This window comes from Phalacrocorax carbo, chromosome 1 (genome assembly GCF_963921805.1).
Source record: "Phalacrocorax carbo chromosome 1, bPhaCar2.1, whole genome shotgun sequence".
Taxonomy (NCBI): domain Eukaryota; kingdom Metazoa; phylum Chordata; class Aves; order Suliformes; family Phalacrocoracidae; genus Phalacrocorax; species Phalacrocorax carbo.
The window spans coordinates 214,133,291-214,156,408 of NC_087513.1; the positions used below are offsets into that span (position 1 = coordinate 214,133,291).

The 23,118-nt window shown below is 46.0% G+C and overlaps 2 protein-coding genes across 2 annotated transcripts in view; both read left to right on the forward strand.

The window, feature by feature from the left end:
- The first annotated feature begins 2,428 nt into the window (after positions 1-2,428).
- Positions 2,429-7,109, forward strand: KCTD14 (potassium channel tetramerization domain containing 14). The gene is made up of 2 exons (XM_009500649.2): positions 2,429-2,692; positions 5,374-7,109. The coding sequence occupies exons 1-2, from the start codon at positions 2,633-2,635 to the stop codon at positions 6,043-6,045; spliced, it is 732 nt and encodes a 243-aa protein (XP_009498944.1). The 5' UTR covers positions 2,429-2,632; the 3' UTR covers positions 6,046-7,109.
- A 3,063-nt stretch (positions 7,110-10,172) lies between these two features.
- The window catches only part of INTS4 (integrator complex subunit 4), a 41,828-nt gene continuing 28,882 nt past the window's right edge, over positions 10,173-23,118 (forward strand). Inside the window, exons 1-10 of the mRNA XM_064441495.1 lie at positions 10,173-10,298; positions 11,274-11,468; positions 13,974-14,091; positions 16,097-16,203; positions 16,436-16,621; positions 18,281-18,331; positions 18,964-19,052; positions 19,318-19,438; positions 19,949-20,020; positions 21,061-21,235. Of these exons, the coding sequence (XP_064297565.1) occupies positions 10,245-10,298; positions 11,274-11,468; positions 13,974-14,091; positions 16,097-16,203; positions 16,436-16,621; positions 18,281-18,331; positions 18,964-19,052; positions 19,318-19,438; positions 19,949-20,020; positions 21,061-21,235 (1,168 nt within the window). The 5' untranslated portion in view covers positions 10,173-10,244. The remainder of the gene's footprint in view (positions 10,299-11,273; positions 11,469-13,973; positions 14,092-16,096; positions 16,204-16,435; positions 16,622-18,280; positions 18,332-18,963; positions 19,053-19,317; positions 19,439-19,948; positions 20,021-21,060; positions 21,236-23,118) is intronic.

Genomic DNA, 23,118 nt, shown 5'->3' on the forward strand with positions numbered 1-23,118 from the left:
ATAAGTGAAAGAGTGGGGGCACCAGACCAGCATGTTCATCAGACTGAAGGACCAGCTGTGGTTGGCCTAGCAGTGCAGAAGAGTTGTGGACATCAGCAAACAACTAGTCCTTTTGCTGAAGTGTTAAGGATCTGCACTGTGGCATTGAAGGTTTGGCCTCAAACGGCATCAGCCACCCTTGATTCCAGTTTGGGGAAACCTTCCAGGTGAGCTTTTGAACAAAGTAACATCTTCTACTGCTCTTCACCCTTCCCTAGTGAAAAGTCCAGCCATCCATCCAGTTCTGCAGCTGCAGATGAGAAGGTTGTCATGTCCAGCACTGAAGACATGCCATACAGAGCGAGCTTGAACTCCACCTCTGTCAGTTATATCCAGGACATTTTCTGAAGCAGCTCCGTAAGCCAGCCCAGCGAATGGGATTTACAGGAATCAAAGGACCAGAAGATGCAGATCTTGCCTAATAAGAAATTATTCTTCTCCCAAGTTACTAGTGACAGGATGAGAGGAAACAGCCTCAAGCTGCGTCAGGGGAGGTTTAGGTTGGATATTAGGGAAAATATCTCCCTGCCAGAGTGGTCAGGCCCTGGCACAGGCTGCCCAGAGAGGTGGGGGAGTCACCGTCCCTGGGGGGGTTCAAACACCGTGTAGCCGTGGCACTCAGGGACATGGTTTAGGAGTCCTGGGGGTGTTGGTTTGGGGGTTGGACTTGATGATCCTAGAGGTCTTTTCCAACCTTAATGATTCTATGATTCTATGATTCCAGCTCTCTCTGGAATAAGCACTGATTTATTTTCCAATAAGCACTGATTTTTAAAAAATTATTACAAGTCATGAAACCTAAGTAGACCTCACTAGTGCATCCAGCACTATTAATTCTCCCGGTCTGACAAAGGAAAAACTCAAGCCCTTCTATTCAAAGCAGCACAGATAAGTCAGACATAGGTTATTACTGAGAATCCCTCAGGATGCTTTAGAGCAGCAGGAGCAAAACCTAAGTTGGGTTCAATGAGAGGTTCACCCAAACGTACAAAGCATTCAGAAGAATCTGGGACCAGCTTTGATGGAGCCTTGGGTGAGGACTGGCTTTATTCTGAATGAGTGCAAATTATAACGCTTTTTGTTCCGTGCTGCAAACTTCTGGTCAGATCAATGCTGTCTTCTGGCAGGATATAGATCCAGCAAAATCCCTGGAGGGTGCAAAACCAGCAAAGCTGGGGTCCGTGAGGACAATGCAGATTTTGTGCAGATGGTTTCCTTATATATCACGCTGTCATTTGTCATCATTAAAATCACCCCCAGGAAGATTTTTAGGAAGCATTGTATTTGTCTGAGATTTTCCCTTTGGTTGCTTCTATCAGGAAGCAGCTTGAAATGAAAAAGAGAGAGGCAAGGCTGGCAGAAGAGATAACACCTTTTATTAGACTAACAGAAACAGGAAAGAAACCCCAAGCAGTCTGAAACAGAAGCTGACAGACCTGAGAAATCCTCATGTGCCCTAAAGCTTGGATGTTTTTACCCATCTATATCAGCTGACCTAATAAAAGATATCGTCTCTCATTTCAAACATTGACTTACACCTCTGGACAATCATCACCACAGCAATTCTGCCACCAATGGAACAAAGACACAGAAGTGACGAGTGGTCTGAAGATAAATTTGAAAGAAAGAGTGCTCTCAGAAACACCGAGAATAAAACCAAGGTTTTGGTTTGGTACAGATCTGGAGAGGTTATTTAGGCTCACTCTGATTTGAACCTCTGCATTAAAAAAAAACAAAAACGTAATGAAAACAGGCATCTGTGAGTGTTTCAATGCTGTGAGAAACAGTCCCACCAGCACTACATCTGTGGTGCTCTCCACTTCTGATATTTGGTGGATATAGGATATTAGAAAACAATGTCATGCAAAGATACTAAGCAAATATTTATGACCAATTGAAAAGAATAGCTCACGCTCAAGCAGGGTTTCAGGTTTGGTTTTATTTACCTTGCACAAATTACTCAGTGCCCAGAGATTGGGTTGGCAAGGAAGAAAATGCCACCCCCTTGGACAGATTGTAGACACTCTGATCTGACGTCGATGCATATGACAAATAGGGTCAGTGAGATGGTTTGGGATAAACTGTGCTTTAAAACAGCAGCACACGGAGGCCAAAAAGCTGTAGAAAAGTTTACTGGTTTCGATACGATCAGTTCGCAAGGCAGAGGCGGTCACGCAGGTGTGCGTCGCGGGGCTCCTCAGGGGTGCTCTGGGCACAGGGCCTCCTTTGGAAAGGATTATTTGGCTCTTAGTCACCACACAGATAGTATTACAGGAGGTGTGCGGTGGCAGCCAGCCCGAGTCCACCCTGCAACTTGCTGGTTGCCAGAAAACTAATGAGCAAACACTTCCGCTTTCAGGCCGTTCCCTCCCCTCTCCCTACACCTGCAACCTGCACCAGGGCTGTGCCTGGAGCAAACTGGAGCCTCCACAGCAGCGGCTGGGCTGGGAGCTTGGAAAAAACTGACTCAACAAAGGAAAAACAAGGGAAAGAGGACTGGAGCACGGCAGGGAGCCATCCTGCGTGTGGGGCAGGACCCGAGCACTGAGCAGCAGGTTTTCCCACACTGCTGAGCCGTCAGGTCCCGAGGGAGATGAGCATTTCATCAGAACACAAGCCCCTTGGGAAGCAGGTCACTGGTAGCCTGCATACGGTAAGATAAGCGCTCCGAGGCACGGTTTCCTCCTGTGGGATCAAAGCATCCCCTTTGGGCTATGTTAGAAGGTTTTTTCCCCCCACCTCCTATTTTGAAGACATCAGGGCATGCCAGGTACGTGACCAAGAAGAGGAGTCTTCTGTGTCTGACTGCGACCTGTTTGCACCAGTTTGCTTACAGAAGGGCCATGTCCCTCGCAGGCATACAAGATCTGGCAACAGCAAATAACCCTCCTTCTCCTTTGACAAGAGGTGGAATTAATTTAATATGAACTTTAATTGGTCGTATCCCTAAATAAAAACCTGTTGCGAGTTTTGGGGGTTTTCAAAAGTCCTTAGAGCCTCTAATGATGCAAAAGCTGCCTTGTGTTGTGGATGTGCAGAATCATCAGCTGGAAGCAGTAGTTTTCTAGCTCTAAGGGAAATGAACGGCAATCTCAAGACCAGCAATGTACTACCTAGGCAGAAATCAGGAACAAGATCAGATGATGTTTTCCTTTCCCACTCTTCTGCCCTCAGTCTGTTGCTGACCAGTGTGTCTTCTCTGTTGTAGCTGTACAGCCCCTCCACCAGACCCCTCTGTCTTTAAAAGATTCAATGTTCTTGTGTTTCATTTTTCAGGTGTAGGTTGCAAAATGCTTCCCCAAGGAGGTAACTGTTTTGCAGATTAAAAACTGGGGCACAGATAGGTGGAATGATGTCCCAAGTGCCACCTCACCGGCTAATTACAGAGCTAGCAATCAGCTGGTGCCAGTATTACCAGTCTGCTGGGAACCAGTTCGGTCCCAGGCTAAAACCATTAATCAAGATCTGAGAACATAAGGTTAGTTGGGCTACTGTATTAATGAGGGACATGTTATCCATTTGTGTTAGGGACAAGCAGCATGAAACATCTGACTTGCCATGTGAAAAAGGAGCAAAGGCTCAAAAGCATGAGACCCTCCTATCAAATAATCCCTGCTGGGGAAAGCTGTTATTATCACTTGGACTAACGACAAATCTCCTGACTGAGAGACTTTGCTACAGAAACAGCTTTGGGCTATGTTCTTCAGTGGGTGGAAATCACCAGACAGTCTCAGACAGAATAATTTTTTATGTCTCCTTGGCCCTAGTGTAGATGATTGCCCTTGAGACCGAGCCACCCACACTAGGGCAAAGCAATATTCCAGCTGGGTCTTTGGCCTGAATTTTCTGTTGTTTCCCTGGCTTGCCTAGGCTGTGAGCGATTTTCTGCTAAATCTGACAGCTTGCTGCTGTTTAAAGGGAAAGTCTCCCCCTGCTCCAGGTTGTCTGTTCCTAGTTCTTTTCTTTTGACAGCTCTGGTGCTTGTTAAATCCTCTGTGAGCCAATTCAGCTCACTAAGATGAAAGAGAGGCAGAGCTGGCACGAGGTGAGCAACAGAAACACGTAGGTAGGTACAAGTGTGGAAAGGGGAGCGGGCAGCACGATCTCCCTCTCCTCTTGGTGTGAGCTGTGAGATCAGCTCACTTCATCCCGTGGGTCTGTACCTGTGGGGTCCAGCTAAGCCCTTAAGTACTCACTTCACGTCAGGCATGTGACTAGCAGCACCCAAGCAGATCCTGGCATGATCAGATCCAAGAAAGAGCAGGTGAGCTCCTGGAAAAAAGGACCATTTATTGACTCATGCCTTCGCAATGGCAGGTGTGGCCGTGGCCAGGCATGTGACTTGCATTACAGCTGTGACGACAGGAGGGAAAATAACTGCCTCCTTTCTTCCCCCTCCTTTTCCTCTACTGAGTACTACAAAAAAATGACAGAGTACAAAGGGAGGCTGTTAAAACTCTTCAGCACTGGACTGTTGGGAAGGTCAGACTAGACACCAGGTCCAGCTTTCTGGGCATTCAGGCCTCCTCCAATGTGTTTCAGGCAGCAGTGGCGTTAATGCATGGTGAAATAAATCCAAACAAAACTCCAACCTTTATATTCTTCCTTCTTAAATCCATGTCAGTTGGCATGAATGATTTCCTTTACTTCCTAGCTAAAGCTATCATACATTTTTAAAGTGCTTCGCTAAACAGCTTCTGTCCTCCCCCTCTGACATGCTTGATTTTTGTGCCTTACTTCAGTATTTATAACTAAACCCCCAGATAAGCGGAAGCCAATTCCACCCATTTCTAAAGTTTCAAAGAGCTTTTGTTCCTCCTCTGAAGAGAAAACATGAGCTCAGGTGAGAGGAGTGGGGCTGCACAGCTTTGAGCTCGGTCCTTGTCCCTCTGCACATGGGGAGGGTGAGAGCTCAGGTCACTCTCGCTGGAAGGACAGGGACCAGCAGGGACAATGCTTGTGTGGGGCTTAGATCAATGTCAAATCCTGTGGTCTCTGACAGATTCCCTGGGCAGGGTACTTCTCTCTTCTTCATGGGCAAAACAACATTTTTGTATGTCCCAAGGATGTGGCAAGCACTCAGCCATTTGGAAGTGCACAGGTCTCTGCTACTCTGGTTAGGAGGCCTGTATAAACATCCTGCTTTTAGCAATAAATGGGGTGGATGTTCGCATCTGATCCCCAAGAGATGGGGTCTCACACCTCCCTTCACACTGTCATTTCAATTTCCATTTGCAATGGCTTTTTTTTTTTATTATTTTCCTTGACACTTCCATGTTGATGGCCTCGGATGGGTAACACACGTGGCTTTTTGTCCCCTTGTGATATCTGCAGTTGTCACCAATCGTGGAGTTAAATGTCGGCGGGGAGATGTACACAACAACGCTGAGCACCTTAAAGAAACACCCTGGCTCCAAGCTGGCAGAGATGTTCACCGGCCAGCCCAAGCTCAGGACTGACTCCGAAGGGAGGTGGTTCATCGACAGGCCAGGCACCTATTTCAAATACATCTTGGAGTACCTGCGCAGTAATCAAGTGCCCACCCAGTGCATTCAGGACGTCTACAAGGAGGCATTGTTCTATGACATTGAACCTCTAATCAAGCAGCTAGAGGACTCCCCGCAGATTTTTGGGGAACTTGTGGCGAGGAAGCAGTTTCTGGCTCGTGTGCCCAACTATAATGAGAACATCGAACTGATGATCCGCATTGCGAGGGCAGAAGCGGTCGCATCCCGCCGGTCCAGCGTCATCGTGTGCGTGGTCAGAACTGAGGAGGACGCGGCCAGATGTCAGGATGCCTTGAACAACTTGGACATGGATAAAAAATCTGTGGTGAAGTTTGGCCCCTGGAAGGCAGCGCCAAGTATTTCTGATCTGCTGGACTGCATTCAAATGGATGTTGAAGCCAAAGGGTACAAAATATCCTTTCAGCCCCATGTTGCTGAAAAAGGTTTTCGCTTTAAATCGCATGACTTCTTCTACAAGTTCCTGTTCACCTGGTGGTAGCAAAGTGCCACCATCAATGGGGAACAGAAGAAAGCAATTATTAAAATAAACTAACTTGTTCCATGGAGACTAAGCCGTGGACTAACGGAGGGACAGGAAGAAATGCATGGCCCAATGAAATGATCTCTTTGGGTCATTTGCCAAGTTAAAGAGCACTTAAGAGCTACTGTTTTGTTGGGCTTTAGGGGATAACTGTAGGATTTAAAAGGTACCAGGAAAAGGAGGAACTTTACCCTTTCAGCATTGCTGACTATTAGGTAAGTTCAGAGGACCAGATCTGAGGGTTGAGCCAACCTCACTCCACCTAAGAGAAATGAGTAATCCCAAATGCGTCTCATGAACATGTAGAGTTGGTCTCTCAGTGCAAACAGGAACAGGTCACATATGTGCAATTCCCGACAGAAACACTGATCGCTGCCTTAACACATGCTCCAGTTAAATTTGGATCCTTAGTGAGAAAGCAAAAGCTCTTCTTCTCATTGCTTTCTACACTAGAACCTAGGTTAAAAAGGATTTCAGTGTCCCATGCTCTCTTCTTGTTCCTCCAGCAGACAGCCTACTCTCTAGCCAATGTATTTATTACCATTATTTATTATTTATTCTGAAGGAAAGGTGGAAAACCTCAGCTATGGTCCAGGACCAACAAAAGGTAAAAATACCATTGCTGATCTGAGGAGTTTATAATCTAAGGACACGCACTCCTCTCTCATTCCACACTATTTCAATCTTTTTCTAGTGTCATTCATTATTACTATGACATTATCTCTAAATATATAAGTTTCTGGAAGAATAGGGAAAACCCACCGCGATTTGACGGGAAGGAAGTGCTACTGAAGTGACAGTCTGGGATCTTAGTGCAAATTCTCCTTTACAGAAAATGAATTGAGTCCTACACTGTGTTTTAGAAATCTTAGTATTCAAAAGTTTATTTTTATACTGGAGATGGCTGTTAGCTTCATTTTAATCACTCTGAAAACCATAACGGCTAATTTGACTATGTTCATACTTCCTTTATTTCTCAGAACATGGATTTCTTCTAGTTAAGGACAGCAACCTCTGGGATGTTAAATAAATAACTTTTAAAAGCTCTTTGAATAATACAAAAGTACTTTATTTACTTACACCCCCCCCCCAAATCCCTAATTCCTAAAACCCTGAAGTTTTATGTTTATGCTAATGGATTTGAATCTTTCCTAATTAAGCTTGGTTTCAGATGTGCTCATCCTAGCATAGATTTCCCCACCATGAAAATCATGAGTCACGCCACCGATCTGCTGTAGGTATATAGCGACTCTCTGAGACCTCTCGCATTTATAATCTTGGTAAGAACTGATACAATCAGGGTCTGAGAAGGCAAAAAGGTTTAGAAATGATCATATCTATGATCATAACCAAGAGGTTGGTGGTGCTTAGCCTACAAGAAGAGAGACCAAGGATGCCTCCAAATAGGCAGGAGGCTGCTTTAAGGAGGAAATCAGTTAGTCCTTGTATGTACTAAGGTTGGAAGAAGGGTTAACTGGCTTAAGTCACAACAAAGGTGATTGAAATTAGATATTAGGAAAAAGAACCTGACTGTAGAGTAGTTAAAGCCTCAAGCCAACTAACCTCCTAAGACTCAGGCTGCTGTCATGAGAAACTTTAACAGTTTTATCAAGGATGGTCTTATGGAACAGCCCAGGCTGCAAGGGATCTCAAAGGATCATCTGGTCCAATCTCCGGTGGGAAGGGGAATCTGGATGAGACTACTGAGCACCCCATTCCATCACATCTTGAAAATTCCCAGTGATGTGGACTCCAGCATGTCCATGGGGAGGTTGTTCCAATGAATGATGGTTCTCACTTTTCTTTCTTATCTTGAGAAGAAACCTCTCCTGTTGCAACCTGTACCCGTTGACCCTTGTTTTCTCCACATGGCTTCTTGTGAAAAGAGAGCCATCATCCTCTTTGTGGACACCCTTTAAGTACAGGGAATGCTGTGCTGAGGTCCGCGCAGGCAGAAGAGACCCAACTCCTTAAATCTTTCCTCATAGGGTAGTTTCTTCAGACCTTTGATCACCTCCCTGGGACTCCATTGGAGCCTTCAGCCCCTTCCCAAATCACCTTGTCCCCAAGATGCCACTGAACTGTGGCTGCCCCTGGCTGCCTCTAGCCATGCAGCACCACAGATGTACCTGCTGCCTGCATCTCCTGACATCTAAACATAGCTCTGTCAGGAGACTCCTCAGTGCCAGGGCCTCCTCCCCCTCTCCTCGAAGGAGACATGTTTGAAGGCTGTGATAAGCTTTCTTGTGCGTCTAATACAAGCGGTGTCTAAAATGAGCAGGGCTCAGTTTTGAGGCCAGTCTTGTTTAATGTCTTTATCAATGATCTGGATGAGGGGATCGAGTGCACCTCAGTAAGTTTGCAGATGACTCCAAGTTGGGAGGAGTGTTGATCTGCTCGAGGGCAGAAAGGCTCTGCAGAGGGACCTGGACAGGCTGGATCCAGGTGTCAAGGACAATTGTATGAGGTTTAACAAGGCCAAGTGCCAGGTCCTGCCCTTGGGTCACACCAACCCCAGGCGACGCTCCAGGCCTGGGGCAGAGGGGCTGGGAAGTGCTCGGCGGAGAAGGCCCTGGGGGTGCTGGCTGACAGCGGCTGGGCATGAGCCAGCAGTGCCCGGGTGGCCAAGGAGGCCACCAGCCCCCGGGCTTGTGTCAGCACTGGTGTGGCCAGCAGGGGCCGGGCAGGGATGGGGCCCCTGTGCTCGGCCCTGGGGAGGCCCCACCTCGAATGCTGGGCTCAGGTTTGGGCCCCTCGGGACAAGAAGGACCTGGAGGTGCTGAAGCGTGTCCAGAGAAGGGCAGCGGGGCTGGGGCAGGGTCTGGAGCACAAGTGTGCTGGGGGGCGGCTGGGGGAGCTGGGGGGGTTTAGCCTGGAGAAGAGGGGGCTGAGGGGAGACCTTCTCACTCTCTGCAGCTGCCTGAGAGGGGCTAGAGTGAGGAGGGGTTGGTCTCTGCTCTGAGATCACCAGTGACAGTGTTGTAAGTAACTAAAGGGTTAACTTGAAGCTTGAGCCATTATTAATCTAAACCCACATCCTGAGAAATATAAACAACCCAATGAGCCAACTTGTGAAAGGAATTCAAGGTTCACGAGCTGAGAAACTTCAAGGACCGATAACAGAAAGAAACATTCTCCCACAACGAAGATCGAGAGATGCCACAACCATGAAACAATGAAACCAGTGAGAATCACAATAACTGGGGGAAAAGTAACTCTGGCAGGGGGAGATTGTGACCACTGACTCAGTTGAGGGATGAGAATACTACTCCCTGGCTCCTTTCGAGTATGCGCAGTGAATTAAAATCACACTGTAGCTTTAAACTTAAGTGGAGAAGATACAGACCAATGGAAGAAGAGGGTGCTCAGTCGGGTCAATGATTATGTATTAGATAGGCATGGTGTGTTAACTTTCATGTATAAATGTCAAAAATGAACTGCAGTAGGTGTGCCTGTTAGGAGGAAAGGTCCCATGCAGCTGGCGCCGAATAAAATAATACCTGCTTTTTAACATGCCCAGTGTTAAGGAGTTTTATTCCTGGTTTTAGGTGACAATAGGACAAAAGGAAATGGCCTCAAGCTGCGTCAGGGGAGGTTTAGGTTGGATATTAGGAAAAATGCCTTCCCTGCCGGAGTGGTCAGCCCTGGCACAGGCTGCCCAGAGAGGTGGGGGAGTCACCAGCCCTGGGGAGTGTGTGTCAAAAAACGTGTAGACGTGGCACTTCACGGCATGGTTTAGGAGTCCTGGGGGTGTTGGGTTGGTGGTTGTACCTGATGATCTTAGAGGTCTTTTGCAACCCTAATGATGCTATGCTTAAGTTTGCCTGGAAACAACAAGCCATATTATTTATATTTTGGTCTCTATATGGTCTAACATCCCATACTAACGAAACTGGTGGGTATCTTGGGGGAAAACTGAGCGTGGCTGAGCCCCTGGCAGGGTTTGGCTGCGGGTCAAGCCAGGCCGCAGCCGCCATGTTCGGCCTGAGTTGCCATGGCAACGGGAGGCCGCCCCCTCCGGGGCCCTCCCGCCTGACCATAGAGCGCAGCCTCCAGTTGGGAAGGGAGAATGCTCCTTCTGCCTCCTCCTTGCTGGCAACTCTGTGGTTTCTCTTCCGGGTTTCGCGTACGGCGGCCGCGGAGGGCCAGGCGGCGGTATGGCGGCGCACCTGAAGAAGCGGGTGTACGAGGAGTTCACCAAGGTGGTCCAGGTAACGCACCGCCGCCAGGCCGGGCCGAGCGGGGCGGGGGGACAGTCCCGGGCTCTGCCGGGCGGCGGGTGAGGCGGGGCTGTGGGAAAAGCTGCCGGCCTAGCCCTAAGGCCTATGATCAGGGGAAGGCCTAGGCCTAGCCCAGGGGTGCCCGACGCCTTGAGGCGGGGGCCTCGGGACCGGGGAGCAGCGGGACGGGTTGGACCCGGGTTTAGGGAGGTTGGAGGTGGCGGGAGGGAAGGGGGGTGTGGAGGGATAGCGCTGTCCTCGGGCGCGGAGAGAAGAGGGGAAGGACCCGGGCTGCCCCCAGCCCGGGGTGGGATCGAGGGAGTGAGTTTCTTGGGTGCTTCAGGCCGGTGGGCGTGGGGGAAGCCGTGTTTGCGCTGGGGTCGTATTCTGGGGTTTGTCCCAGGCTGGGGTGGGGAGGGGCTGTGATTCTCGGGGGTGGGGGGCACCCGTGTAGGGCAGGAGCAGCCCCAGGGGGGTGAAGGTGTGTTCCTGTTCCTTCCCGGCCGAACATGAGCCAGCAGTGTGCCCAGGCGGCCAAGAAGGCCAACAGCCTTGGTCTCTTCTCCCGAGTCGCTAGTGATAGGATGAGAGGAAATGGCCTCGAGCTGCATCAGGGGAGGTTTAGATTGGATATTAGGGAAAATTTCTTTACTGCAAGAGTGGTCAGGCACTGGCACAGGCTGTGCAGAGAGGTGGGGGAGTCACCATCCCTGGAGGCATTCAAAAAAAAGTGTAGATGTGGCACTTCAGGGCATGGTTTAGGAGCCCTGGGGGTGTTGGGTTGGTGGTTGGACTTGATGATCCTAGAGGTCTTTGCCAACCTTAATGATTCTAAAATTTTAGGATAGATGAGTGAGACACCAATGACTGCCTTGGGGCACAGGAGCTTTCTCCGGCTTGTTCACTCTGGGAAGGAGTGGGTCAGTGTTTGTGGTGTGTTTCTGAATCTCATCTCTCTGCCCGCAGCAGCAGCACGAGGACCTGTCCGCTAAGAAGCTGCGGCTGACCAAGCCCAGCAAGTCAGCGGCGCTCCATGTCGACCTGTGCAAAGCCACCTCATCTGCCGATGCCTTGCAGTACCTGCTCCAGTTTGCCAGGAAGCCTGTGGAAGTGGAGAGTGTGGAAGGGGTTGTCAGGATCCTGCTGGAGCATTATTACAAGGTAGTGAAGCTGGGAAGCAGGTGTGCTTCCAGAATCCTCCTTTTGGTTTTGTTTTCTTGGTATTGGATGTGGAATAGAGCCACAGGCTTCTGGTCCTGACTCAGCTGCCAGCAGCCTGGGCTGTTGGAAGCCCTCTGTGAGGGGAGCAAGGGACTATAGTGCTTTACTTGAGTGATTCCTGATCATGTTACTTGGTCCCTTTAGCTGGTGGCTTCAGGAGCTGGTGACAGGGATGTGACTGTGTTATCCCCGCAGATGGCCTGTGTGACTAGTCTTAAATTAACAAGGGACAAAGACATGACAAGTTTTCCAGGGAACCTGGCTGTCAAAGCTGTCTCAGCTCCATCTGAATCATTCCTGACTGATGTTTCCTTACCTTGCTCTTAATTTCCTCTAATAGCAGAGAAACTTTTTACCTGTTGCGCTGCAGACAAAGCACTTCTAAAATGATGCTTCTGAAAAACTTTTCAACAAAAAATTCTTAACAGCAAAGAAACAAATAAGAGAAGCAATATATGCTTTGTAGTGTCCTGGTGTTGATCCTTCACTTGATAAAGCAAAACTTTATTGTGGCTGACAAAGCTGCACTGTAGGCTGAAACATTTCTCATAGAAGTCCTTGGGCTGTTCTTTTTTACTTATTTATTTGTTTGGGTTCTTTTTGGTTTTGGGTGTGTTTTGTGAGTTGTTGTTGTTGTTGTTTTACGATTGAGCCAATTTTGTTTTGAACTTGCACTGAAACCATTAAGCTGAATTTTATCTATTTCTGTACTCTACTGCTTTGGCTTGTGTGTTGAGACTGTTTTACTTTTTTTTTTTGAGTGGGAACTTACTTTCATTATTGGACTCAAGAGTCCACTCAAAAGAGTGTACAACTCAAGGAGCCTAGTGGTGTATTTCCATAGCTTTCTATGAAGAAAACTGATTCCTGATCAAATAACACAAGTTATTTGGTGTTTGAAGTTTGTGTTGTAGCCTATATTAGAAGGAGACTCTTAAATCTACAGATTAGGTCACGTTTTCAGTGCACGGCCTGTTACAGAAACCAACTTTTAAAAAGCTACAGGATTACAAAGCATTGTAGCAGCAGCGGGGACAGGATACCGTAAGCTGGTGTTTCTGTCAGCAACCATGTGTCCTCAGACAGTGCCTTGGGGTGATTCTGAAAGTCCCTTCCTGACTCCTGAGGGTGGTCGGGAGGAGGGTTAGAAGCACCTTCACTTACTGGTGTTTTGGTTGTGGAGATGACGATCAGACCTGTAAACTAGAAAGATAAGTTCCTCTGATTTCCTGCTCATGAACCGTTAGGAGGAGGGAGAAAATGACATTTGGAGTAGGGGGCTGCTCAGAACCTGGTAACGAAAATGTTGCAGACATTATTCGCAAGGCTTTAAAAAGTGCCTTTGTAAGTCATCTGTGTTTGTGGAGAGGGTTGTTCTTTTATTACAGGAACATGAGAAATGGTGAGTAAATATCAAATGTGTTACACTGTGGGAATCTGTGCATCCTACTGCTGATGTGCACTGTCCAATGACAGTAACTGTTGTTCAAACACATAATTTTGGCCCTGAAAAAATGCTTCTCGGCTCAGTCGAGAAGGGGATTACTCCCACAGGTCTCACATTTGTCACCTGGGGAATGTGTGTGGCGCTGAAGTCTCCTAAATGCTGTTGAAAACCATAAAAGTTGTAATCGTAGTATTTCTGCACCTGTTCAGAGATGTAATATTTGTAAGTGTAATGTTTCTGCACCTCTGCGTTCAGCGTTGCAGAGTTGCTACATAAGATCTAAGCATGAAATCCAGACTTGTTTTTGTCTTTCTACCCTGTATTGGGTATCATTGGCGATACAATGAAGGAGAGAGCTTCTTGTCATGACCAGAAGTCTTGTGAGCACAAGTCTGTAGAAGACTCAAAATAATAACTTTGAAATGCATGAACTTAAAAAAATTCATTTAAAATTAATACGAATTTGTGAAGCTTATTTCTGTAATTATCACCTGTGACGGTTTCTGCTGTTCCTGAAATGAACAGAAATGAACAGACATATGCAGTTAACATATGCTTCTATTATTATTTTTTTTTACCTTGTTGGGCTTCTTTCTTTTAAAAAAGTTTGGCAGGATTCCTCCCCACGGTTAAGAAAAACAGTTGTTTTCTGTACCTTGCTGCTTGGCAGAGGCCAAGAGCGTTCATCTTCTAAAATCCTACCATTTGTTCATTAAAAACATTGCAAAGACATTAATGTTACCAATACTGAATTTTCCAGCATGTGAGGGTAATTTTGAGGAATTATGAGTAAAAGAATCCTTTTGACATGTACTGGAAGCTGCCACGTAAACATTCTGGTACAGTTAATTTTCTGTGGGGTGTGCTGTGGATGTATGGAGGAGGAAGTACCCTGAGAGTAAAATTCAGACCCTTGTGCTGAATTGTCCTGCCTGTGCGTCATGTTTTATGCTCTTCAAACTGGAAAATGAACGAGGGTGTCTGCCGTTTCCTTCCAGGAGAATGACGCCTCTGTAAGATTGAAGATTGCTTCTTTGCTGGGCTTGTTATCGAAGACTGCAGGATTTTCCCCAGATTGCATTATGGATGATGCCATTAACACTCTTCAAAATGAGAGTAAGTCTCGCTTTTCAGGTGGTGCTTGAGGTCGAGGCAGAATCACATAGTCTTTAGGCATTTAGAATGGTGGCAAGGCCCTTATATTTCAAGTGTATAATTGGGAATTGTTGCTCAGAGTATTTATTTTCTGCTTTTGTGAATGATGACAGAAAATACCATGTTCTGAGGAGGAGAAAAATGTTCTTCAAACCTGCCTGCTCTATCCCTCTGTTTTAAGGCAGTGCAAAGTTCGGTTTTCCATCTCTGAGATCTGTTGTTTCTGAAGTGCTCTGTTCTAGACAGCAGTCTTGGTTAAAGTGGAATCTTGTTTGAAGAGTAGGTTTTTTTCTTCCCATGCGGCAGGCTAGCTTGTCAGAGCTAATGCAAGAAGTTATAAGTTCATTAGCATTGGATTAGTACTAGACAGTAAAATATAGGTTGTCCTGTTTGTGGCTTCATTAAGGTCCATTTTTATTTTCTGTGTTATATTTTCAGTTTGTATGTGCTTTACTTGATGCAGTTTAACTTTATTTTAAAGAATCAAATAATGGTTTGGGTTGAAAGGGACTTCTAAAGGTCGTCTAGTCCAAACCCCCTGCCATGGGCAGGGACATCTTCCACTAGACCAGGTTGCTCAGAGCCTCGTCCAACCTGGCCTTGAACACTTCTAGGGATGGGGCATTGACCACCCCTCTGGGCAACCTGGGCCAGTGTCTCACCACCCTCAGTGTAAAAAATTTCTTCCTTATCTAAACCTACCCTCCTTCAGTTCAAAACTGTGCCCCCTTGTCCTGTCCCTAGAGGCCTTGCTAAAGAGTCTCTCTCCAGCTTTCTTACAAACCCCCTTTATAGATTGAAAGGCCGCAATAAGGTCTCCCTGCAGCTGTCTCTTCCCCGGGCTGAACAACCCCAGCCCTCCCAGCCCGGCCTCGCAGCAGAGGGGCTCCAGCCCTCGGAGCATTTCTGTGCCCCCTCTGGCCCCGCTCCAACAGCCCCATGTCTGTCCCGTGCTGAGGAGCCCCGAGCTGGAGGCGGCGCTGCAGGGGGGTCTCACAGAGCGGGGCAGGGGGGCAGCACCCCCTCCCTCGCCCTGCTGCCTGCGCTGCTGGGGATGCAGCCCCAGGCATTGTTGGCTTTCTGGGCTGCGAGTGCACATTGCTGGCTCGTGTCCAGCTTCTCATCAACCAACACTCCTAAGTCCTTCCCTGCAGGGCTGCTCTCAATCTGTTATTCACCCAGCCCGTATGTGTGCTTGGGATTGCCCTGACCCATGTGCAGGACCTTGCACTTGGCCTTGTTGAACCTCACGAGACTCACACGGGCTCACCTCTCACGCCTGTCCAGGTCCCTCTGGATGACATCCTGTCCCTCAGGCGTGTCAACTGCACCGCTCAGCTCGGTGTCATCGGCAGGCTTGCTGAGGGCACACTCAACCCCACTGTCCATGCACTTGATGAAGATATTAAGTAGTATTGGTCCCAGTACTATTGTCCCTTGAGGGACACCCATTGCTGCTGGTTTCCACTTGGACACTGAGCTGCCAGCTAACTGATTGGACACGGCCGCCCAACCAATTCCTTATCTATCTAACGGTCCATCTGTCAAACACTTTTCTGTCCAGTTTAGAGAAAAGGATGTTGGGGTGGTCCATGTGAACAGTAGGCTAAATGTGAGTGTGCAGTGAAGGCCCACTGTGTACCAGGCTGTGTCCGCAGGAGCGTAGCCAGCAGTCAAGGGAGGGGATTATTGCCTTTACTCAGCACGGTTAGACCACATCTGGTATATACCGCACCTGCTTTAGGGCTCTGGAGAGCCAGATAAGTGTTGGTAAGGTTGAGTGAGCTCTGCAGATGGCTGCTGACATGGTTGGGGGCTGGATGTGCAAGGAGATGCTGAGGGAACTGGGCTTGTTCTGGCCTTTGAACTAAGGCGGCTTCAGGAGGACCTTCCAACCGAAACGATTCTGTAGCTGGTGAGGAGCTCACTGAAGAGGTATGCAGCCTTTCACTGTTTTGTTTTGCAGAGTCTCACCAAGTCCTTGCTCAGCTGCTGGACACCCTGCTGGTGATCGGCACGAAGCTCACGGAGAATCCCGCTGTCAGGATGAGGCTGGTAGAGGTAGCCTGCAAGGTAAGGCGGCCTCCCTGGGGCAGGGAGCTTTTATCACTGCCACAGGGGAAAAAAAATGGTAGTCAGTGTTTGATTTATTTTTATTTTTCTCAATAAACTGTTATAATATTAACATTTTTTAACTGCTAGGAATCTTAGTATAATTAGCTGTTTCGAAGGGGTGAAAGAAGAATAGAATCCACTTAAGAATAACAACATCCAGTTACGTCTATTCTTCTCTTCCATTCCACAGCATCTGACAGATTCTTCCCATGGTGTAAGAAATAAGTGTCTTCAGTTAATTGGCTGTCTTGGACCAGTGGAAAAAGGCATTGCAAAAGAAGCTGAAAGCCAGGCTGCTAAAGATGTCCAGAAGATAATAGGAGATCATTTTAATGACCAGGACCCTCGTGTTAGGACAGCAGCTATAAAAGCCATGGTAAGGATTGCTCCTACAGTGGAATAAATTGTCTGGTGTTACATAAGGAAGCTGATAAGGGGTTGCAAACTAATCCAAAGAGGTTTGGGTTAGAGATTATTTAATTAATGTAATAAAAGTCCATTTAGCATATCAAAATTACTAGGAAAAATAAGCTCGGTTGTGAAATGTCAGAGTAGTGTGAGATCTCGAAGGGAATTTTAGTGATTCATAAAAATTTCTGTTTCAGCCATAGCTGAAGAAGCTTTTTAATTTTTTGGCTTTTTTGAGTGTATGTAGGTTCTTTTTTTATGAAGAAATATGTATTTCTTGATTTAGCATCGGTTACCATGATTTCAACAAGGCACTAGTACTCCAACGGACAGTAGAAAGCTGCTTATGACAGGAGACCTGAGTGATAAGTCCAGAAAGAAGTCTGTCTGTTTTTAAACAATGTTTATGTTTTGCCCCATGGTTGCATTCTCATTAGCATTCCTTACCTGGTTATGAGGTTAACTGGTTATGAGGTTAACTGGTTTTCACATGGGCTGGAGCATGGTAAGCTTTCGGAAGGTTTTAGCTTTGCAGAAATGCAAGCAAAGATCATGCACTTGAGAATTTTGCTTGTGAGTATATAGAAATCCCTCTGTTACCTTGAGGTTTACAACAATATCCCATCTAACCTGATGGTCAACAAGGGTATTTGAATTAATTATATTAAACTCCAAAGAAAGAAGCAGAATGCATCTGAGGAGATTGGATTGCACTTGAATCTGTCTGGGGTCTCCCTCTGCTGGAGGTTGCACTCATCCTTTTTTGCTTCCATCGGGGATTTTTCAGTACAATTCTTTTTTTTAAAGTCATTTGAGTGACTTTTACAAAGCCATTCAACCAAATCCATAGCAAGATTTATGACCTTGAATTGATAATTACAGCACAAAGTCAACTGTCTGTCACTTGCAGAAGCATCCTGAATGAATTCGGGGTCTCTAACCGCTCCTAGGGTTCTTGATCGTGGTTTTCCTTGCTACTGTGTGTGCGTTGTTTGAGTTTTTTTGGTTTCTGGTTTGGTTTTTCCCCTGAATTTTGTCACTGGCCTGTTTATTTTAAAGAAGGGGATCCAGAAAAGTAACCGTTTGCTTTCTTTTTGACAATATTCAACCAGATATTATCCCTTTGTTTATAAGTCAGGTTCGTGATACTATTTTATTCCAGATAGAAACAATGTTTAGCATGACAGTTTTTGCTATTCTTCTGGTTCGGTAATTGAAGAGGTTTACAGGGTGTGAAAATTAATCGGCAATGCTGCTTTTGGGCCGGTGTTTTAGGAGTGGTAGTAAACTGATCATTTTGAAGTTACCCGCATCAGTTGTAATTGTGGTTGAATATGGCTGGCGCTAAACAATTGTTGGAAGGTTGGGAGAATGGGCAGACAGTATTTCTATAAATTGTATTTTCCTAATCAGTCGCAGTATGAATGGCTGTGAAGTTTAAAAAAATTCTACTGAAGTCAAAATTATGATTTAAAATACTAAGATCATGAAATGCTTTAATTATAGCAGCAATTAAGAAATGCAGGCAACTAAGTTTACTCCAAGCAAGAAAAACAGTGTTGAAAACCTAGTCTCTGTCACTCAAACCTATAGTTACACCTTCCTGTGGCTTTTTTTTTTCCTGTAGCTGCAGCTTCATGAAAGAGGATTAAAATTACAGCAGGCTATTTACAGTCAGGTAAAACCTTGCATTAATTGGTATTTATTTGGTACTTGTTTGCGTATCTTGCTTTTTAGATTCTGTGACAACGTGCTTTGAGAGGAGGAGGGCATTGAACATAGGCGGGGGATTTTGCACTTAGGTTGCCTATATTCCCTGTTGCCCTGTGGCAGCATCTCAAGCAGTGCTTGAAGGCACTAAAGCATATGCTTTGATTGGAATTTATTGGTTATTGGGGGAGGTAATCATGGGAAGGGCGAGGCGTTATGTAATTGTTACTGTCATTTGGCAATCTCAAGTCTTAAACCCTTGTTCATTGGAGAATACACGTTAAGCCTGTGTGTGTTACGTCAATAAGGTTGCGCAGCTGAAGCCTGTATCAAATTAGTTCTACTACAGAGTCGCATTTTGTGCTTCCTGCATAGTACGGGTAATTCTGGAGTTTTACAGCATGTTCCCGATTGACTTTATTAGGACTAGCTTACCTAATCAACTTGGAAATACTAGGGGGTATGGGGGAAGGCTGAATTCATCCTGACTTCTAGTCTGCCTTAACTGATTTATGGTAAGGATCCTGGATCCGCTGTGGGAGTGAATGACAGCTCAGCTGGAGATGTTTCGGGTATATTGGACTGTGAATCTTCTTTCAGGCCTGCAAGCTGCTGGCAGATGATTATGAGCAAGTGCGCAGTGCTGCAGTTCAACTAATTTGGGTCCTCAGTCAACTTTACCCTGAAAGGTATGAGCTGTATGCAAAGTGATTCAAAGTGTTGCCATAGTAATCATCCTAATCCTGAGAGTTTTGTGCCAGTGAGTCTCAAGAGTAGCTGTTAGAAAACTGATGGGTACAAATTGCTGATACCTGATAAGAATGCACTGATCCGGACAAAGTTTTGGGTTTTAATGTTTGTTGTGCATCCGTAGGAATTCAGCACAGTTGTTTCTTGCTTGCTGCCATCCAGCATGGCATCGGATCAGCGTACTGATCTGTGTTTCTCTGTTAGCATCGTCCCGATTCCTTCTTCTAATGAAGAAATTCGCTTGGTTGACGATGCATTTGGAAAAATTTGTCATATGGTGAGCGATGGTTCCTGGGTTGTTAGAGTACAAGCTGCGAAGTTATTGGTAAGTTGCGTTCTTTTGTTTTCTCTGTCTGAAAATAGTTCGTCTTATGTTACTTCACTTTTCACATGTATTTGAAAAGAAATGGCAGGATGTTTAAAAACTGTATGGGTAAATGTCTACCAAAATTCTGAGAAGAAGGAAATGAGAGAGGTTGAGGAAACCCAGAAGTTTCTCAGCTGAACTCTGCAGTGATTGTTTCCTTGAGCATAGAGGGTTGGGTGTCCAAGAAAAAAACAAGTACTTACCATAATTCCCTCCCCCTGCTTCTCCAGCACAGGACATGTAAACCAGCTGAACTCAAGAAAGACTTTATTAACCTCAGTGGGAAAATAAGATGTTCTGACCATCTTAGAAACCGCTCGTGATGCTGGCATATGGTAGTTTAGAGCATTGTATGAAGCTGTTAGAATGGGTGGATAAGATTGGACGTAGTGTTTGGATAAATCAGGAAATTATGTGGCGTCATTTAGAATAATCCCATTTCTTTTGATTATTTTATTTTCTCTTTAGGGGTCTATGCAACAAGTTAGCTCCCATTTCTTAGAGCAGACCCTTGACAAGAAGCTTATGTCGGATCTGAGGGTATGTAAACGTTTAGGTTTGTTTTTACTGTGTGCAATGTAATAAAATCATGCAACAGGTATGTTAATGTTAAGTGTGTTTGCTTACCGCGTCCTTGCCCCAAGGCTGCTGAGAGTTAATTGATGATGACAAGTTCTTTTAGATTAAAGTCAATGAAGCAATTGCTAGTTTTAGATTTCATTAGCCGGGCATGTAATAAACAGCTCTAGGCTATTTGGGTTTTGCAAATGAGAGGTAAACGTTTGTGTTCTTCTGACAGCCTTTTGGCTAAAAGCTTTATTTATTGCATACAGAAAGATTGCATCCTAGTTTTAGGAGCCAGCTTATGGGAAATTCCTGCAAGATCTGACCAGTAGAACCAGGCATTTCAGGAGACGTGAGTAGCCAAAGGCTAGGACCCCTGAGCCCTACGAGCAAAACTCTTCAGTAAAATCCCTTCCTTAGGCAACTCGCTCGAGGTATTAGGTCCAGTTTTTCTGCCTAAAAAAGAACGATGAAGCTTGAGCTGCTAGTTTTTTGTGGGCTGCTTTGTGAAGTTCCTTAAAGAAAGTGCTGCACAGCTTTCGTTACGGTGTGGGGGGAAGGAAGATGGACTAGTGAGCATGCCAAATGAATAACCCATTTTACAACTGCTGAACACTCTGTAGTATTGATAGTCATTAAAGTATTTAATTGCTGTTTAACAAGTTGAACTGCAAAGTGATAGCATCTGGTTTTGCAGATCAGTTATTGGATGCTTAACTAGATGGGCCTTTACTCTGGCCCAGTTTGGCTGTTCTTTTAATGGAAGTCTAAGAATACGTTAATTAAAATGTATTAGCTGTTACCCTTTCCCAGCATCAGAAGTACAGAGAGTTACTGGCAATTAGAAATATTCATCGATGAGAAGGTTTTATTTGCTTTTCCTAGCATTTGCCTGTCTCTGCCCATGTCTAAGCCTCTAGCTACATTTATTTTCAAATCCAATAAAGCCATATAATATTTTGTTCAGTCATCTTTAAAGTTTACCATGGTTGTAACTGAAAAAATTATTTGGACAGAGGAAGCGCACTGCGCATGAACGAGCCAAAGAACTCTACAGCTCTGGGGAGTTTTCAAGTGGCAGAAAGTGGGGAGATGATGCTCCCAAAGAAGAAATTGATACAGGTGCTGTAAACTTGATTGAATCAGGAGCTTGTGGGGCTTTTGTTCATGGCCTGGAAGATGAGATGTATGGTAAGTGTTAACTTCTTATGGAATGGCTAAAGGAGGGGATGTGTGCTGGCTAATAAGCTTTGGGGTTTAGGGGTTGTTTTTTGGTCAAAATGGATCACTTGGCTGTTGTGTTTGGGTATTTTTAACCAGTTGTGGACTTCGGGGTGGTGAGTTTAGTCCGTTGTGATCTCTGATACGACGTTTGTTTCAAAGATGCTATGGTGTGGCACAGAATTTTGGACAGAACTGCTCCATCGAGTGGCCAAACCCAAATAACTTCCTATAAACGGTAAAGTTTTAGTAAAATATCTGGTAAAGAAGTGGTTGTTTATATTATTCAGAAACCTACTAGGATTATTATTATTTTCTTTTAATTGACTTAAATTTAACAGTTGCATGTGGCTCTAAATTGGCAGCATTAGTTGCTGCTGTTTGAAACTGGAATTTTCCCTGCGGGAAGGAAAACCAAAATTTACAGAACTTGTAGTGCTGTATTTTAAACAACCTGTGGTGTCCATGGAGCCCAGCAATCATTCATTTTGTTAACATAGCAGCTTCCATCCTAACAACGGTTAGAACTAGTGGAGACAAACCCATGTATCTGTCAAAATATGTCAGAATCTGCCAGCTCCAACAAACAGAAGTTTTCTCTTGATTTCTGACCCGGTTTCTTCCACTGCCAATTTATACCCATTTGATCCTAGCCAGTGGAAGGTTTCATATTAAATAGTTGCTACTTCTCTTGGGGTCTGGCTTCCCAATGAGTTAATAGACAGCTCTACTCTGCCCTAGTGAGGCCACATGTGGAGTGCTGTGTCCAGTTTCGGGCCCCCCAGTTTAAAAGGGATGTGGAACTGCTGGAGCAAGGCCAGCGCAGAGCTGCCAAGGGGATCAGGGGACTGGAGCATCTCCCGTGTGAGGAAAGGCTGAGAGACCTGGGTTTGTTCAGCCTGGAGAAGAGAAGGCTGAGGGGGATCTCATCAATGCCTATAAAAATCTGAAGGGTGGGTGTCAGGAGGATGGGGCCAGGCTCTTTTCAGTGGTGCCCAACGCCAGGCCAAGGGGCCACGGGCACAAGCTGGAACACGGGAAGTTCCCCCTGAACATGAGGACAAACCCCTTTGCTGTGGGGGTGCCAGAGCAGGGGCACAGGCTGCCCAGAGAGGCTGTGGGGTCCCTTCCCTGGAGACATTCACCCCCCGCCTGGACGCGGCCCTGTGCCCCTGCTCTGGGGGTGCCTGCTCCAGCAGGGGGTGGGACGGGATGAGCTCCAGAGGGCCCTTCCAACCCCCACCAGTCTGGGAGTCTGGGATTTTGCAAGGGGCTAAACAGGCTAGGCTCCTTTCAGTCTCTGCTGCTATAAAAGCTTTCCTCTTGGCCAGCTAGAATGCATTATTCTTAAAAACTGGTGACTAGATCTGTATGTTTTCAGGTACTTGAATTTCAAGTGAGGTCTTGCTGACATCTTTAGCAATGTTATTGATAATTCCTTAACGGAAATACCTGTGTTCCAAGATCACATTTACCTGTTCCACAGCGCTATTGTTTTGATCTCTTGAGGACTTGCTATGGTGGATTTGGAGGCCACAGTCTCCTTCCAGCAGATTAGATCTCATCTGTTCTTCTAAAGGGGGTGTGAATTATGAGTGTTGAACCGGAACACGGGATTCCTGAGGTCCTAAGTTTGGCTGTAGCACTGGCCATACTGACGGCCTCAGGAAAGTCTCTGTGCTGCCCCCTAAAGTGAAGATTTATATTTCTTAAGGCTATTGAGAATGGCTGGTATTTGCGCAGAACTGTGAAAATGCCGAGCTCTGAACGTTATTCCTGAATTTGCTTTTAATGTTACTGGAAGGACAAAGCTAAATTAGAAAGTATAAAATCACCATAATAAAAATATCGCT